General features: G+C 41.1%; 1 protein-coding gene across 7 annotated transcripts in view; it reads left to right on the top strand.

The window, feature by feature from the left end:
- LOC126416771 (E3 ubiquitin-protein ligase HECTD1) overlaps positions 1-16,146 on the top strand; it is a 327,326-nt gene that overhangs the window by 26,481 nt on the left and 284,699 nt on the right. For all 7 annotated transcript variants that reach the window (XM_050084626.1, XM_050084625.1, XM_050084627.1 and 4 more), the window contains exons 6-8: positions 11,650-11,809; positions 13,747-13,862; positions 14,040-14,098. In XM_050084626.1, the coding sequence (XP_049940583.1) occupies positions 11,650-11,809; positions 13,747-13,862; positions 14,040-14,098 (335 nt within the window). The remainder of the gene's footprint in view (positions 1-11,649; positions 11,810-13,746; positions 13,863-14,039; positions 14,099-16,146) is intronic.

The raw sequence follows: 16,146 nt of genomic DNA, 5'->3' as shown, positions 1-16,146 counted from the left end.
CGGGTCCCTCTACACCTACATACATACCCCACAAGCAATGCAAGGAGTATCACATACCAGTACTAGTCATAATTTCACACTTGCAACAAAGAGAGTGTTTGTGGGACAGAGGCACACGACCTTGCCTGTGTGGAAGAAATGTGAAATTGTGCCATCAGCTGAGCAGATCATAGCCACCATTTTGTTCGCCTTTGAAGGAGTCATGTACACAAAGTTTGTCAAAGGGTACAGTCATTAATGCCGATTCATACTGTGCAACATTGACATTGCTACGCAACAGTAAAGAACAAGAGGCGCAGGATATTAAGCAAAGGCATTGTTGTGCACTATGCAATGTCCCACATGGCATGCACAACACAAGCTTTGGTAAAATGTTTTTGATGGGACGTTTAGAAGTATCCAATGTCTCTGGGGCCCAACATTCATTTTCCGGGTTCGAGCTTGGTGACCCTGAAGTTCCTGAGCTGAGGACTAGTAAGCGACACCAGTCCTCTGTCACCATAAGCTCTGGGCATGCTTCAGCGACCATCGTGCGCCGTGGTGGTGGAACATTGTATACCACAGGGAACAGCAACCTTGGCTTGACCGCTTGGATCATGAGGATGTTAAAAATCTCTAAAAATCCCTTCAATCTCAAGGCGCGCTGTATGCTGATGAGATGCATAGCAGTTGAGGTGGAACAATCATTAGAGTGCAACCTCTGGGAATCCTGTTGCACCTCAGCTGTATAAGGCTTACCTAGGCTCTGTTTAGGTGGACTTTCATTTCCCTAGCTGCTCGTGGGGCCGAAATGGAACCCTCGAAATTGTATCTTTTTCCTCCCAGCAGAAAGGGTGGCCACTATTAGGTAGTACCACCCAATCAAATGAGAGGGCTCATTTAGCCAGCCCTTCAGGCTCAGGGGTATCTGAACCCATGCTGCCGGTCAGAATGTGTTTTGATTTTTAAATGGAAAGAGGGCAGCTTTGAAAAGCTTTCGCCATTAATACACAAGAAGGTTTAGAGGGCATCACAGGTACAGTGAAATCTGTAAAGCGGTTGCATAACAGCAAACTGTTGGTCGAAACAGCTAATTCCTGGGTGTATACGACCCAGGACAACCGGGAGATCCGGGAATTTTTCATCCGGGAGAAAACTGGGAAAAACGAATTCTGGGAATTTTTCGTTGTTTTAGTTTTCAGTTAAATTGTAATTTTGGCTGGTAAGAACCATTAAGCTATCAAAGGATATTACTGTATCCCGCTACTGCAGCATTAAAACACGAACGAGAAAATAAAACTTAAATTTCAAAGGAAATGTGCCATATATAAAATAACATAGTGCTCGTACAAGCGTCTGCCAACAGCAAAATGTGTCAAAGGCTTTCGGAAGACTATGCAGTGCTTCATAACAACAAATTGCCTTCGATGAGTGTGATGTCACAAGTGTTTACATTACTCATTTAATCAGTTATGAGCGGGCTCATGCACATGCACTGTTCAGTCGCGTATGAGTAGTACCTCCTCCAGCTTTTGGCTACAGAAATGTGGCTGTTGGCTGTGTGAGCAGCAGCAGCAGCAGCAACCAGCCACATGTTACCTGGAAAAATTTTACTGGCGCGCCCAAACTGCCAGCTTCACGCTTGCACAGCAGGCCCGGATCTAGTGGGGAGTGAGGGCAAACCGGGGTATCTGAACCAGGCGGCAATTTCAGGGGGAGGGGGCAAATTCATATACTTGAGGAAGAAAAAAACCTTGTTTCACAAAGCAGCTAGCATCCAGTGGAAGTCGGTCTATCGATTATTCATATGATTTTGAAACGCACCCCTGCTGGTTTTTGAACACATTCTAAGTTGATTTCTGAATGAATTATAAGTTGATTTTTGAATGTGTGCATAGTGTACGCAATGTCTCTGCCAGGGGAATCCTAGTCACATCTAGAAATAAACTTTCCTGCAGACAAAATGGGACGGGGCTATGCGAGCTGAGCGGAATCAAGCCGAACCGGTGAATGCCAAGTGTTGCTTGTTTATGTGGTTGATTTGGTTTGCGAATGTTCAGTGTTGTTATAATTACTCGCGAAATCCATAGATTCAGACTACCAGAGTTACAACTAACAGGTAAGAAATATGACGTATTATCTTCTTGGTGTATCCAAGAAAGTGAAATTTTGGCAGAAGTTTTTTGGCCAGATTGCTACATGAGACAGGGCCAGTTGTAGTCCCCGGCTAGCAGCTGCTTAAGTTCCATTCTGGGAGTAGCACGGAAAACGCATTGTACAAACACGTAATAATGCTTAATTGGAGAATGACTGCTGGATAACTAAACTAGTGATTGTGGCAGGGTTAGTGAAGTTAACTGGAGAGTGACAGTGGTAGGAATAGTTACAGAATTAGTGATGACAAGACTGTTTGTTAGAACGAGGAAGGAGAAGAAGCGGCGACATCACACAAATTATGGAAGAATATGACGATTCCAAATGTATACAAAAATTTCGTTCTACTACTCTTCGGTCTCGTGCATGAGAAACTGGAGCGTATGAATGAAATGTGAAACTATTTCTAACGTAAAGCTTTTTGCTTGTATTAGGCCAAATAGATATTTCGTATTGTTACTTGTGAATTATTTTCTGACGTATTATAAAAATGATCATTATTGCCAAAACAGTCTTGCCTATTTGGTGTGTGTGTTACAATTGCTGAAATATTAGAAAGGTCAATTTTGTTTTTTCCAGCACACAGTAATAAAATAGATGTAATCAGTTTGAGAAACCACACCCGTCTTGGGTACTATTTGTATTAACAGCTTTTTCAGTATTAGACAATGACATTTCTATTTTTCATGTAGCAAAACGTTTGATGAACTTTGATAAGATAATAGTCCTTTCGCAGAAAGGAAAGCACGCCATGTAAAGCTGTAGCAAGATTAGAGAGAAACATCACTAGGACCTAAGGATTGAAGAAATGTGTACTGTCTTGCCTGTCTCTTGTCTTTACTGGTTTTAGGTGTCCTGTATTTAATTTTATATCACACAGAAGAGCAAGTTATTAGCTAATAGGCAATAAAGAGTCCAGTTTTTCTGAAGAGTTCTTGTTCTCCTAGTTACAAATAATCCTATCCAGTATTAATTGTGATGGACTTTTTACAAAGAGAGAGAGAGAGAGAGAGAGAGAGAGAGAGAGAGAGGACAGGACAGGACAGGACAGGATGTCAAACCGGCCAACTGGGAGCAGGAGAGGCGGTACATGCCATTTTAATTTCCACTGTCCTGAAATAGTTTGATGACATCCATTACAAAATATACACGTTTGAGTTCCACAGAGGGAAAGACAGTGATGTGCGGTGTAAGAATGTTGTTTGAAGATGCTTGGCACATCACCGCACGCTTAAGACCAAATAACGTGTCTTACATTTCCTCGAAGATATGTCTTTTATGTATCAGACTCAGGAAGATGTGCGCTACAAAATGAACTTATTTTTGAAATGTGTCTCTTTTTTTGTATTTTATTTTTTATTTTTGACGTTCTGATGCGCAGAGCAGTAAGAGTTATAGTGGGGGGGGGGGGGGGGGGGAGGGGGGGGGGGAGGAGTCTCCACTCCTCTTTGTTTACTGCTCTCATGTCAAATGAAAACAAGACAGATTTCTGTGGCTGGGAGCTATCAAGTGAATTAAAATACATTCACATAATTACGGAAGATTAAACTATGTTACTAGTTTCTGATTTTATTTTATTTCCACCTTTCTGACAGTCAAGCATTAATCGCCTTGTAGAGCAATGAAGTTATTTTTGTCGGTTTGATAAATAAATTTGGCTTTATTAAGATTTCCTGCTGAAGCAGTCAATTTATTCCACACTATTGGCTAGTTTCAACTGTTTGCTGCATTTCAGATGCACATTTTCATCTTCTAGCACATATGGAATTATGCCATAATAAAGAACCAAACAAGAGATAATACAGTACTGGTACTCCAAGAAAATTTACGTCCCGAAAACCACACTGAAAAGCTTCATATCTGGTCCAGGTCTATGTCATTGACAATCTGGATGTATGAATGTGCACTGTAAGGGGAGCTATGCATTTTAGTATGGTTCACGAAATTCTGATGCTCTTGGAGTTTCCTCTGATGTCTTGTTTCTTTTAGGACATAATGTAAGATCTTTTAATGTTTTACACGTGCAAACATACGGGCTTCCTACATCACCGTAGCTGTGCAAGCACGGTGATGCCTCTTATCTGGAGCGCTCTGACAACTGCTGAAATGAAACTATTTCTAACAGGTCACGAGAAAATATTGCGAATTGTTGTTCGGAATGTGTTATTTTCAAAGTAAATTTCCTTTTACGCAATATGAACTATGTGCGAGAATGTAAAATGGATTTCTTAAATCACAGAGTGTTTGGTCTCTTTTAAAAATCAACTCTTTGATGATGAGCCATTTAGAAGAATTTCGAGCCCAGAAGATCAGAGATTTATGTCTATATTAAAAATTTTGCTGGCGTATTTGTGTGATGTATCCTAAAGTGTAACATGTGGTAAACAGATCAACATTATAAGTGAAAGCTTAGCTTCTCTTGTAGCTTATTAAACTTAGAGACAAATATTATGTGCAAAAGCTTTGCTTTTCTTGTAGCAACACTATGTATATTAATTTAAACCATTAACTTTTCCTGTTAGTGAAATTCGAATTTTTACTTTCGTAATACGAAAATATGCAGCATACATGTTGCTGCACATCAAAGATCTTTCCAAAACGTGTTTATTCCCCCCGAGTATCGTTTTCTAAAGTGCCAGGAAATTCTAGCCGTGTGTAAAACCATATCCTGTCAATGGATAAGTTTTACAATTCCGAGGGAAAGTATACTGTCACTTAACATGGCAAAAGTATATTTTCACCCAGGAGAAAATGTATTTTTAACTGGGAGATCTAGGAATTTTTTCTCCTTGTCTGCTTATACACCCTGTAATTCCCAACAAATGACAAGCTTCTGGAAAGCATAAAGCCCTAGGAATATGCCATAGAAACGAAGCTCCACAGCACCTTGAACTACGGCAAAGATGTTGTCATGTAGAGATCTGGTAGGCACTCCCAAGGTGGAACTGAAAGGTGATTGGTCTCAAGAGGGAATCGTGGATGTGCAAAATACATTGAAAAGGATGGATGGAGATCTAATAAAATCTGACTCCTTCATTCTTACCTTGAATAGCACGAAACTACCAGAACATATCAAGGTAAGTTTCCTTCGCCGAAGTGTATTGGCCTATTTCCTCAACAAAGTGTGTTTTTTTAAATGCCAGCACATTGGACACACCATCTCAGGATGTAAGGGAGAAACTACTTTTGGTAAATATGGCAAGGCTGCCCATGATGGAGTTGGTTGCTCCTCTCCGTGACTGCAGCTTTTTCCTTGAAGAAAGGAAGACCCAGGGATTAAAACATTGAAATGCATTCCATATGATGAGGCCAATAAGATGTAGAAGGCCATGCAGCCCTCCGACATTCACTACATCTTTTGCTTTGGCCTTTAAAAAGCCTATTCTGACAGCCAGTGCTTCTACACAAAAGGAGGTTACTGAAGTCAGCACTGGTACCTGCATTTGTCAGTGCTCTTGTCAAGTGGCAGTTGTTTCAGAGCCCATAGCTCTCCCAAGAACATCAGATAAAGCCACAATTGCAGATCTCCTGGTATCCCCAAAGGCAGGTCTGGTTAAAAAAAATAAATAAATCCAGCACTCTCTCTCTACTGCTGCTGCAGTGGTTCCCACAAAGCCCTCCGAGGCCAAGAAAGCCAATGGGAGGCTTCCAGCAAGGGCGAAAACAGCTGGTAGACTGTCATACAATTTTAGTGTTTTTCGACATGACAGTTCTACATCTGCGTCAGAGCGAATGGGATTTAAAGTCGGCCCAGGGCAACCACCTTGCCCCATTGTTGACCCTTCACCCTTTGCTGTCTCCCCACCCCAGCAGAAAACAGGGTGAAAGTGCAATCCTCATGATAAATGGCTCCCTTACTATGGTGGAACATGAATGTGTTCAGGACTCATTTGGAGGAACTGAAACTCCTGGCACAGGCACACTTCATGTGCTTGTGTTTGCAGGAAAGATGTTTCAAAGCATCTGACATCCCTGTGCTGCAGGGCTATACCCTCCACTGGGAGGATGACCTGACTGAAGGAGGAGCCAAGGGAGGGGTTGCTGTGTTTGCCAATAACAAACACCACTCGTCCTTGGTTACTGATCTACAAGCAGTAGCGCTTGCTGTTCATACGAGTCATATCATTATCTGCACCCTATACTTACCTCAGCAGGATGCCATAGACTCTTGAGGTTCTCTCAAGGCCTGGTTGTACAACTCCCCCATCCATTTCTCCTACTGGATGATTTCAGTGCCCATAATGCAGTATGTGGCTAGAACTATACTTGTCCAGAGGTCAAGTCTTGGAGAACCTCACAATGTTTCCGGAGCTGTGCATCCTCAACACAGGCAGTTCCACTTATTTGTCTACTGCTGCTGGTTCATCCTCAAATCAACCTCTCTTTCTGCTTTCCAGTCTTTGCAGACTCAGCACAGTGGGAAGCATTCCAATGAACAGTTCCCACTGTGGATCCACCTACTGGAAGGAAGATTATTTGAACAGGAGATATCGAAATGGATGGGCTAAGTGGATGCTGTTTATCCAGCTGGTTGTGTTTGGCCACTGCAACAACATTCAGGAATGGGTGGATCCCATTAAGCGAGTGATCCATCATGCCTCTGACTTATCCTTCCCAAAATATTTGGGTCATATTAGGAGGCAGCCTGTACCTTGGTGACTGATGAGTGCCATTCAGCAATCTGGGACAGGTGTGCTGCTCTTCAGTGGTTTAAATGCTGTCCAACAGCAGACAACCTCACAGTTTTCCAAGTCACAAGAGCCAAGGCTCAATGCTTAATTGAGGAGAGTAAGAAAAGGTCATGCCATGTGTTCCTGGATTCTATCAACTGTTCCACTTCTCTCCAAAAGAATGGGAAGCCATCTGGAGAATTTCCCGTAAACACTCATTTACCAATAGCAGCAGTGCTGAAACAGGGGTATCTCCCAACCACACCCAGAGACATCGCTCAGACAGTGGCAGAGCATTTTGCAGCAACTACAGCCAATGCCAGCCAGGATCTGGGATTTTGCCACTACCCTGCGACTGAGACAAAGTTAGATATCATCTCCCACAATTTTGACTCCTACAACTACCTTTTCTCCAAGTGGGAGTTGGAATTGACTGTCTGACACTCATGATACTGCAACCAGGGCTTGGAGAGAGGCAATTCTGATACCTCACCGCAAACCAGGAAAGGACCCTGATTAGAGACCAGGCAACTTCTTAGCCGCTCTCGGTGTGGATTTCAGAGATTTCTATCTACTGTTGACAACCTGACCTTACTAGAGGTGATTGTTCAGCAGACTTTCCTACATAAACACCACGGTCTCAGTGTATTCTTTGATATCAGTAAGGTGTTGATAATACTTGGGGACACAGTATCTTCATGCAACTCCATCAATGGGGCTTTTGTGGCCACTCCCCACCTCCATATGGTCCTTCATGTCTAAGCCCTGTTGAGGTCCCGAGTTGATGTGCTGTCCGGTCATTTTTAGCAGGAGAATGGTGTGTTTTAATTCTTATCCTGTTTGCTGTAGCCATAACCAGTATCGTGTCTGTGGTGAGGAGTCCCATACAGTGCTCCTTATATGCGAACGGTTTTGCTGTTTTCTGTTCCTCGTCCAGTGTTGGAACAATGACCCATCAGTTGCAACTTACACTTCTGAGATTAGACGAGTGGGCTACACAGACAGGTTTCCACTCTTCTGCAGAAAAAATTGTTTGTGATCAGTTTAATAATTCTCATCACATTTTTAATTTACAAACTTGCATATGAGGGATACCCATTCTACATTTTAAGGCTCAGTAAGATTTGTGGGGCTCATTTTTTGACTCCAAACTGTTGTAGTTACCACATCTGAGAGACAAGAGTGCCAGAATCCAGAAGGCAAGGAATATCATAAAGTGCGTTAGACACGTCTTGGGGAGCAGAGGGGGCATATTTGGTCCAGTTTATAGGGGTTTTATGCATTCATGGCTAGACTATGGATGCACAGTGTATCGGTCAGCGAGACCTCCTTCCGTGAAGGTTATTGATGCTATCCACCACAAGGGGATTAGGCTGGTCCGGTCTTGTTGCCAGTCTCTGTGCTGAGACTCACCATCCAGCAGCAGCTCCTCATGGTGTCAGGCACGAAAGGTCCTCGGAGCTCTGAATTACCTACACACCAGACTGTTATTCATCTGACTTTGGAACGCCTTTTCTCCACATCCTTGAGCAGCAATGCTGTTTGGGATCAGTGCGCAGCGTGTGCTGGAGTCACTTGGTGTGGCAAACGTACAACCTCAATCCAGGGTCTTAACCACCTGCCACCATGGTTACTGCATAGGCTCAGAGTAATTTTAGATCTAGTGCCGTACAGGAGAGACTGCACTTCTGCATATATTTTTAGTATTTTATTTTCTGTAGTTTTAACTGAGCACCACAACTTTGTAGTTGCCTTTGCAGATTGGATGAAACGGGGGAATTCCATTGGTTGCTTTGTTGTTTTTCCTGATCATGTCCTCAAGATCTGATTACTTCGAGAATTCTTTGTCTTTGATGCAGAAGTGCGTGTGATCTTGTGGGCATTGGAGCAGATGGGCCATGGTTTGAGTGGTAAATGCTTTGTTTGTTCAATTTCTCTGAGTGCCCTTCACTGTCTACAACACTTGTACGTAGTAGATAAAGTAGTTCAGGATATCCAGGATGTCCCTCATCAATTACAACAGCTGCAGAAGGTCGTGTTTTTCTGCTGGGTACCAGGACACATGAGTATCGTGGGGAATGAAGGGCAAATGTAGCAGCCAAGGAGAAGTGTAGCGATGTGCTACCCCACTTGCATACTATTACTTCACTGTTGAGGTACAGAGTCATGTGCAGAAAGGAAAACGAATGGCTGGAAGTGATTGATAATAAGATGTAGCTAGTAAAGCTCACTATGCGGCTGTGGCTTACCTTCTCTCGGCCACAAAGATGACATGAGGTCGTGCCTACTCATCTTTGCATAGGCCAAAGTCGTCTGACACATTGCTCCTTGCTCCAATAAGAGGCTCCTCCGGTGTGTGGTGCTTGTGGTGTACAGACAATTGTGCACCACATTTTACTAGTGTTTGATTTTTGGACCAGAGGGCAGTGGCAGATTTTGCAGCATATCTGCCTTCTAGAATGAGATTTTCACTCTGCAGTGGAGTGTGTGCTGATATGAAACTTCCTGGCAGATTAAAACTGTGTGCTGGACCGAGACCCAAACTCGGGACCTTTGCTTTTCGCGGACAAGTGCTCTACCAACTGAGCTACCCAAGCACGATTCATGCCCCGTCCTCACAGCTTTACTTCTGCCAGTACCTCGTCTCCTACCTTCCAGACTTTACAGAAACTCTCCTGCCTTCTATTTTAAGTGACATTGAAATGAATGTGATTAGTTTTAACATTTTGTGATACCTATGTTTTTTGGAAGTGGTCAGCCAGTTACTTAGCCCTGTGGTTTTCTTTTAGCTCTTCTGTGGTTTTACTCCTATTTCAATCACAGGAGTAGCAGTTTTCACCTTTCTCCATTGTATTAAGGCGTGTGAGATAGTGATTGTGTGGGTTGACATGAGTGGGGTGGATGTGAGTGAGTGTCATTTTTTAGGTTTCCTTGTTACTGTGCGACATTTTTAGACATTTTATCTACAGTTGTTTCTTTTAATATGTGTAAGGGTATTATAATCTCGGTGTTGGGTGCCCGTAAGCTCAAGAAAAATACACGCGCGCACACACACACAAGCACGCACGCATGCACACACACACACACACACACACACACACACACACACACACACACACACACACACACACAACCTGAAAGTATCTGCCATACAGTACAGATCTTGCGCCATGTGATTTCTTTGTCAACTAACTGAAAGTACACTTGAGGGGGAGGAGGAGAAGCGGACATTCACACAGTGATTAATGGCTATTCCGTGACCAAGGAACAAATTTCTGTCATCAGGGAAGTGAAAGATTGGTTGAATGTTTTGACTGTTGTTTACAGGACTTGGTGACTATGCTTGAAAAATAGTGTCTTGGACTTGTATCACCTTAAAGTGTAGTTCAGCACTGAGTAAAGATTACTTGACCTGCCATAATGATGTGTAACTTACTTTTTGAAGTCCTCTCATATTAGCCAGTTTTTCTGTCTCACTGTAATAGTAACAATTTCTCAATTTAATATTTTCTTTGAACTACAGTTACCAGATTTGCTGAGGAGAGTTCTGGCAAAATGAAAATAATTTAGGAGTGAAGGAGACCACTCATTGAATAGTAGAAGCATTGAGTTGTTGGTGCAGACACACAAATGTGGTGCCGACTGAACACAGAGCCAATGAGTCGGTTCAGGGCACAACGATGATGACCTATAGATGTGGATTGGGACGGGTGGCAGGACAGATTTGGGGACTGTAGAGTAGAGGGAGTGGATGTGCTGTGGGTTGTTGGAGATTGAAACTAGGAGAATCACAGGAGTGAGTGGTGTGTTGCAAGGACAACTGTGGTCTGTATACTCCACAAAAACAGAGGTTTCTACTTTAACAGCTTAAAAGTCTTTGGCTTCCATATCATTTGCAGACTGACTGACATCTTTTACTTTGTGCACTGTTTTATAGCCCATAACTGCCGGTTTGTCAGTGGGGGGAGTGGGGTATTTGCTGTCCTGCAGCCAGTCATGCTTGTCAGACCTCTACATGTACATGCAGCACAGTGAACATATGACCCTTGAGACCTACTTCCCTTGGTTAAAAAAAAAAAAAACCTGCCCGAACAGGCCTTGAAGGCTCAATGGTACCGACCGGTCGCTGTGTCATCCTCAGGCCTTAAGCGCCACCAGATGCGGATACGGAAGGGCCTGTGGTCAGCACACAGCTCTCCCGGCTGTAGTCAGTCTTCGTGATCAGTTTCCTGTTGGTCATAGTTATTGGGAAGTGGAAACCATCACACTACCAGTTCTATTAACTTCGGATTTGTAAAAGTTTTCTCATTTTCAGAACTTAATGTTCTGCATGTATTTGGAGTACCATCATATCTTTCAACGGTTGACAGCTATGTTTATTTTTAGTGTGTGTGTATTTTCTGCTGACTCACCCCAACTGAAGTTAATGCATGTGTTTGGGTTATCATGTTTCCAGTTTTATCATGTGCTATTTCATCAGACCATGTTCCGCACCCGTGTATTTCTTGAGGTTTTTAAGCTTTGTGAGGTAGGTTTCTAAGCTTTTTTGTGTGCAGCCTTCTTTAATATTTTTTTCTTTCACGCTGGCATCTCAGTCCACAGCTGCTGCGATGTAAATTTGTATGGTGTAGAAACCATTTTTAAACTACTCTGTGTGGAACTTAAATGGTAGAACATAATAAATGTTGGTACTGTTACTTGTCACATTTTTAAATTTTTGTGGTTTACCCAGCAATTTGTAGGCTTACTGCATTATGGGCAGTTAGTTTAAAAATGTACAGCTTAATAATTACAATTCATTTCACTGTTTGCTTTACTTATATTTATTGGGTTGTATTCCTTATAGGTTGCTGATGGTGCCTTACGCTGTTTTGCATCACTAGCTGATAGATTCACACGCCGTGGTGTCGATCCAGCTCCTCTTGCAGAGCATGGACTGTGTAATGAGCTGCTTACAAGACTGTCGAATGCTGTTGGTCCTGTTGTTGCTCCTAGTGCTGCTAGTGGTAAGTCTTATTTGAAGTTTCTATGGGTAAAGAAATTACTTGAATGTGGATTTATTATTCATGAAAGGGGAAGAGTACCTTGTTGTAGTGTAGAAGAAATTCACTGGATTTAGTTATTGAGCTATTTATTAACAGGGATCAGATTTTTTGAAGTGTATATAATTTAGTTTTCACACGTTCAGTTGATCAGAATTTAAAGAGTTTTGTAGTACTAAAGAAAGATAAAACCTCATAAATTTAATTATTTTGCAAATATTTCATTTCATTATTTCCAGTAAAATATTGGCTAAATTTAGTAACTACCTTACGTTATAGCCATCTGATAAAGTAATAAGTGGTATAATTAAAGTCTCATTTTACTGTACGTTTTAAATTCCAGTGGAAAGAATCTTGTACTTCTCTGCATAATAAGCTTAAGACAGCCCAAAGAGTAATATTTCAATTGTGGCCCTTTTTCAGTAATTTTAATTGCATAATGCCTGTGGTAAGAAGCCCCATTCAGGTCTCTGAGCATGAAAGCTAGTATTAATTGTTTTCAATTATGTGTTTGTGTGCGCCACGCATCAATCTTCAATAGGTAAGTTGTTGCCTTTCCCTTGCTTCAGATATTTTTCAGTCTAGGAATTTCCATTTTGTTATAAGTGTGTGTTCTTTTTAACTATTAATATTTTGGTGCTTATTTTTCAGAGCTAACAGTTAGGTACCCCATTTTAAACTTTTAGAGATTCATTTTGACTTGCTAGCCTCATTTTTTACTAAAACTTTTTGTGGGCTTTCCGTTGTTAGACTTTAACTGTGTGACACACCCGAAGGATTAAAAATCAATTATCATAAAGCACCAAACATTTTAAAGGCATGGAGAGCAGAGCAGTACATCTGTTCCTTAGTATAGAACCTTTATATGAATGTGAGCTCATAGTCAGACTGTACAGAGGCCCATATCCACGTCTTTACATCAGGCGGCAGCGAGTCTTGGCATGAAAGACCTAAATAAAGTGTACAGTGTGCAAGTCACATGCGCTCCTTACTACTATTCAACTCTCTATGCAGTGACAATTAAACACTTGCGAGCAATGAGGTAGATTGGTATTCACGGACAGGGCCCTTTTTTTTATTTTAATGATTACAATAAATGTTGATCTGTTGTACTAAGATTACAGAACAACGCTTCATAGGTTCTTTAGATGTTCATAATTATTGTAAATCTTAACTATGTATCAAATAAAAATTACTCATTTTGTAGCTTCTAAATTTTCATTGTACAATATTCTAGGTAAGTTTCAATTTGTGTGCCCTGGGAGGGGGGTGTAGGTGGGTGGGCCGTGTTTGGTTCATTGCTTTCCTTGGTTGTATTCTTGGGATTCACATTATTTATACTTTGACAATTTCATTACAAGACTGCATGCAATTATCATTATAAGTGCAGTGGAGCAGATTAATTTTAATTGTGGAGAAAATTTTATGTTGTCATTATTCCCTCCTCCAAGAAGAGAATATTATTCAGAATAGGTGGACTTCATTCTACAAAAATTTTGCTGACAGTATATCTGAATCGGAGTGTTATACAGATCCAAGTCAAATTTTTGCAATTTTGTCATTAAGACCAGATTCATAACATTTGAACATTATTTGAAGAAAAGGAATGCCAGTCTTGGCCCATGGGCAAGTTAGGGAGTGTGACATAGGTAAATTTCCATTTAACACTGCATAGTTTGGCCATGGGCTGCAGCAGGATGACACCCTCTTCCAGAAATGAGGGCTGTCTTGAGTATTACAAATAGGGTTTTATGTCAGAATAGTGTAAATCGAGCTGAACAAACCTTTACCTCTGAGGAGTGTGTGTGTGTGTGTGTGTGTGTGTGTGTGTGTGTGAGAGAGAGAGAGAGAGAGAGAGAGAGAGAGAGAGAGAATTATTTTATGTAATTGCTTTTGTTTAGGTACATCTGGCACAACAGCTACAACTGTTGCCCCCGAGACCAAATCGTCAGCCTCTGTATCAACTATTATAAGCCTTCTTTCTACACTCTGTAGGGGATCTCCAACCATCACACATGTAAGTTTTCCGTATCAATATGTTATCAAATTGTACTCACTTGAGTGTTTTTCATAGAGAATTTTCAGTGGGTAGAATACTGAAAAATGTACTGGTTGCTTTAAGGAAGTTGTTGGTAGTTAATAAAAGGAAGATTGTTGACAGCATTTACACAGAATGTATTTACCTCTGTTTCAGGATCTTCTGAGGTCAGAACTACCAGACGCTATTGAAAAAGCATTGAAAGGTGATGAGAGGTAAGATTAAATATCATATTTTAAGTTTATATCAGTAGTCCAAGGTAGGAAACATGTAGTTGATATTAAGAATGAAGCCTGGGTAGGTGAACAAGAAGAGTCCTTTGCTTCAAAGCATTGTGTTTCGTGAGTGTTTTTTTTTCTAAAGACAGAGTGGTGTAATGGTGGTGTAGCAACTACTCTGGAATGCTTAACCAACTGCTGATGTCGTGCCACAGTTTGTCCAAAATGTACGTACGTTAATGTTTTTAAACAGTGAAGAAATATTCATTGCTTAAGTGTCCAAAAATTCATTTCAATGAAAATAATGAAATTTTGAAAGTATAGTGTTACTGGATAGCTAAAAAAATGTACTCATCAAGCAGCAGCTCAGATGTTTAACCTCGGCAGTCAGTAGAGCGGTCATACATACAACATATTCCTACTGTTTCTGAGGACTAGGTTGGACAAATAAAATTTATCCTTCCTTGCTTCTTAAAGTTCGTGCAGTGTAGGTTTGCCACAACTTGGAGTCCAACCATTCATCTTCTGATATCCTTTCCTACTGCCAAAATTCAGCTTCCCTTTACAACATCATAAATATTGTAAAATTTTAGAAGCTGTACATGGATTGGAAGGATCGTTTTGTAGCTGCTTGCTTCAGAATCCATTCTACACCATTGTTAGGCTACTACCTGTGACTTCTAGCACTGTATGCCCACTCCGTTGGTACAGAGACGTGAATTCAAACAGTTGGTGTAGTGGCCGGCATGAAAATAGGGCTTCAAGGTCACCTCGCTGTCTTACAGCATTGACAGTTTTTTTATAATGATAATTTCAAATGTTTGTAAAAATAAAAATTGGGCAACTCTGTTTTTAGTTCAGAATGTGATGGAGTGCTTTCCAAAAGAAAAAGCCCACTAGCTGCTAGGAAAAAAATTTAAACTAACATTACAAGAAATTTTGGAGGAAAATAATTTTTTACTTCAACCTATGGTAGTAACAGAATCGTAATCGGACTGAAAAAAATAAAATAAAATAAAATAAAATGAACATCCTCAAAGTTTACCGATGCATATGCTGCGCCTTTTATATCGGAAACATAAAAGTATTCTGAGATAAAAAATAAAATATTACAAGAGGTGTGAAACTGTGCCAAGTGCGTAGTGAAAAATGTAGTTGCTGATGAATTTTCATTCTGTAGGACTGTGAAGAAACTTCCCATGAGAAGGTTGTTAAGAAAAGTACAAAATTATTTTTGGTAACATTAGACATAATTATTGTATTGTATCACGTACAGAGGCAAATTACTTCCGCGACATTCTGTGTGCGGCAGCGCGCGAGTCGTAGGCTGTCGCAAAGAGTTTTGTTCGGACGGCTTGCTTTAATAGGACCGAGAATATTCCCTTTTTCCCGAAAATATTTTACTGGCTGCTAATACACATCCGTTGTCATTGCATCCATCACTCAAAATGCCAATATACGCTACGCTAAAGTAATTCAGGGTGTATACGAACCGGGAGATGCGGGAAAAACCCGGGAATTTTTTCATCTGGGAAAAACCCGGGAATTGTTTACAATTCCGGGAATTTTTCATTGTTTTAATTTTCAGTTAAATTTTTGTGCTTTTGAGTGGTAAGAACCAATACTCTAACAAATGATATTACTGTACCCCACTACTGCGGAATAACACTGCAGCAACAAAACATGAACGAGAGAGAGAAAAAAAAAGCGTAAAATAAACTTAAGTTGCAAACGAAATGCGCCGTATACAACAGAGCACAGTACTCATACAAGCGTCTGTCAACAACAGCAAAATGTGTCAAAGGCTTTTGGAAGGCTATGCAATGCTTCATAACAACAAATTGCCTCTGATGAGCGTGACGTGACAACTGTTTAAATTAGATTACTTTGAGCAGTTGTGGGCAGGCTGTTGTGCATGCGTAGTTGACTCGGGTATGAGTAGTACCTTCTCCCGCTTCTTGTTACAGAAGTGTGGCTTGGCGTCACTACCTAATATTGCCCAGTTTGGAAATATAGTAAATCCGGGCCTGATGCACAGAGCAGTC

The sequence above is a fragment of the Schistocerca serialis genome, chromosome 8 (genome assembly GCF_023864345.2).
Source record: "Schistocerca serialis cubense isolate TAMUIC-IGC-003099 chromosome 8, iqSchSeri2.2, whole genome shotgun sequence".
NCBI classification, from domain to species: domain Eukaryota; kingdom Metazoa; phylum Arthropoda; class Insecta; order Orthoptera; family Acrididae; genus Schistocerca; species Schistocerca serialis.
Note: the sequence above shows the minus strand (reverse complement) of the source record. Positions and strands in the feature narration are given on the sequence as shown.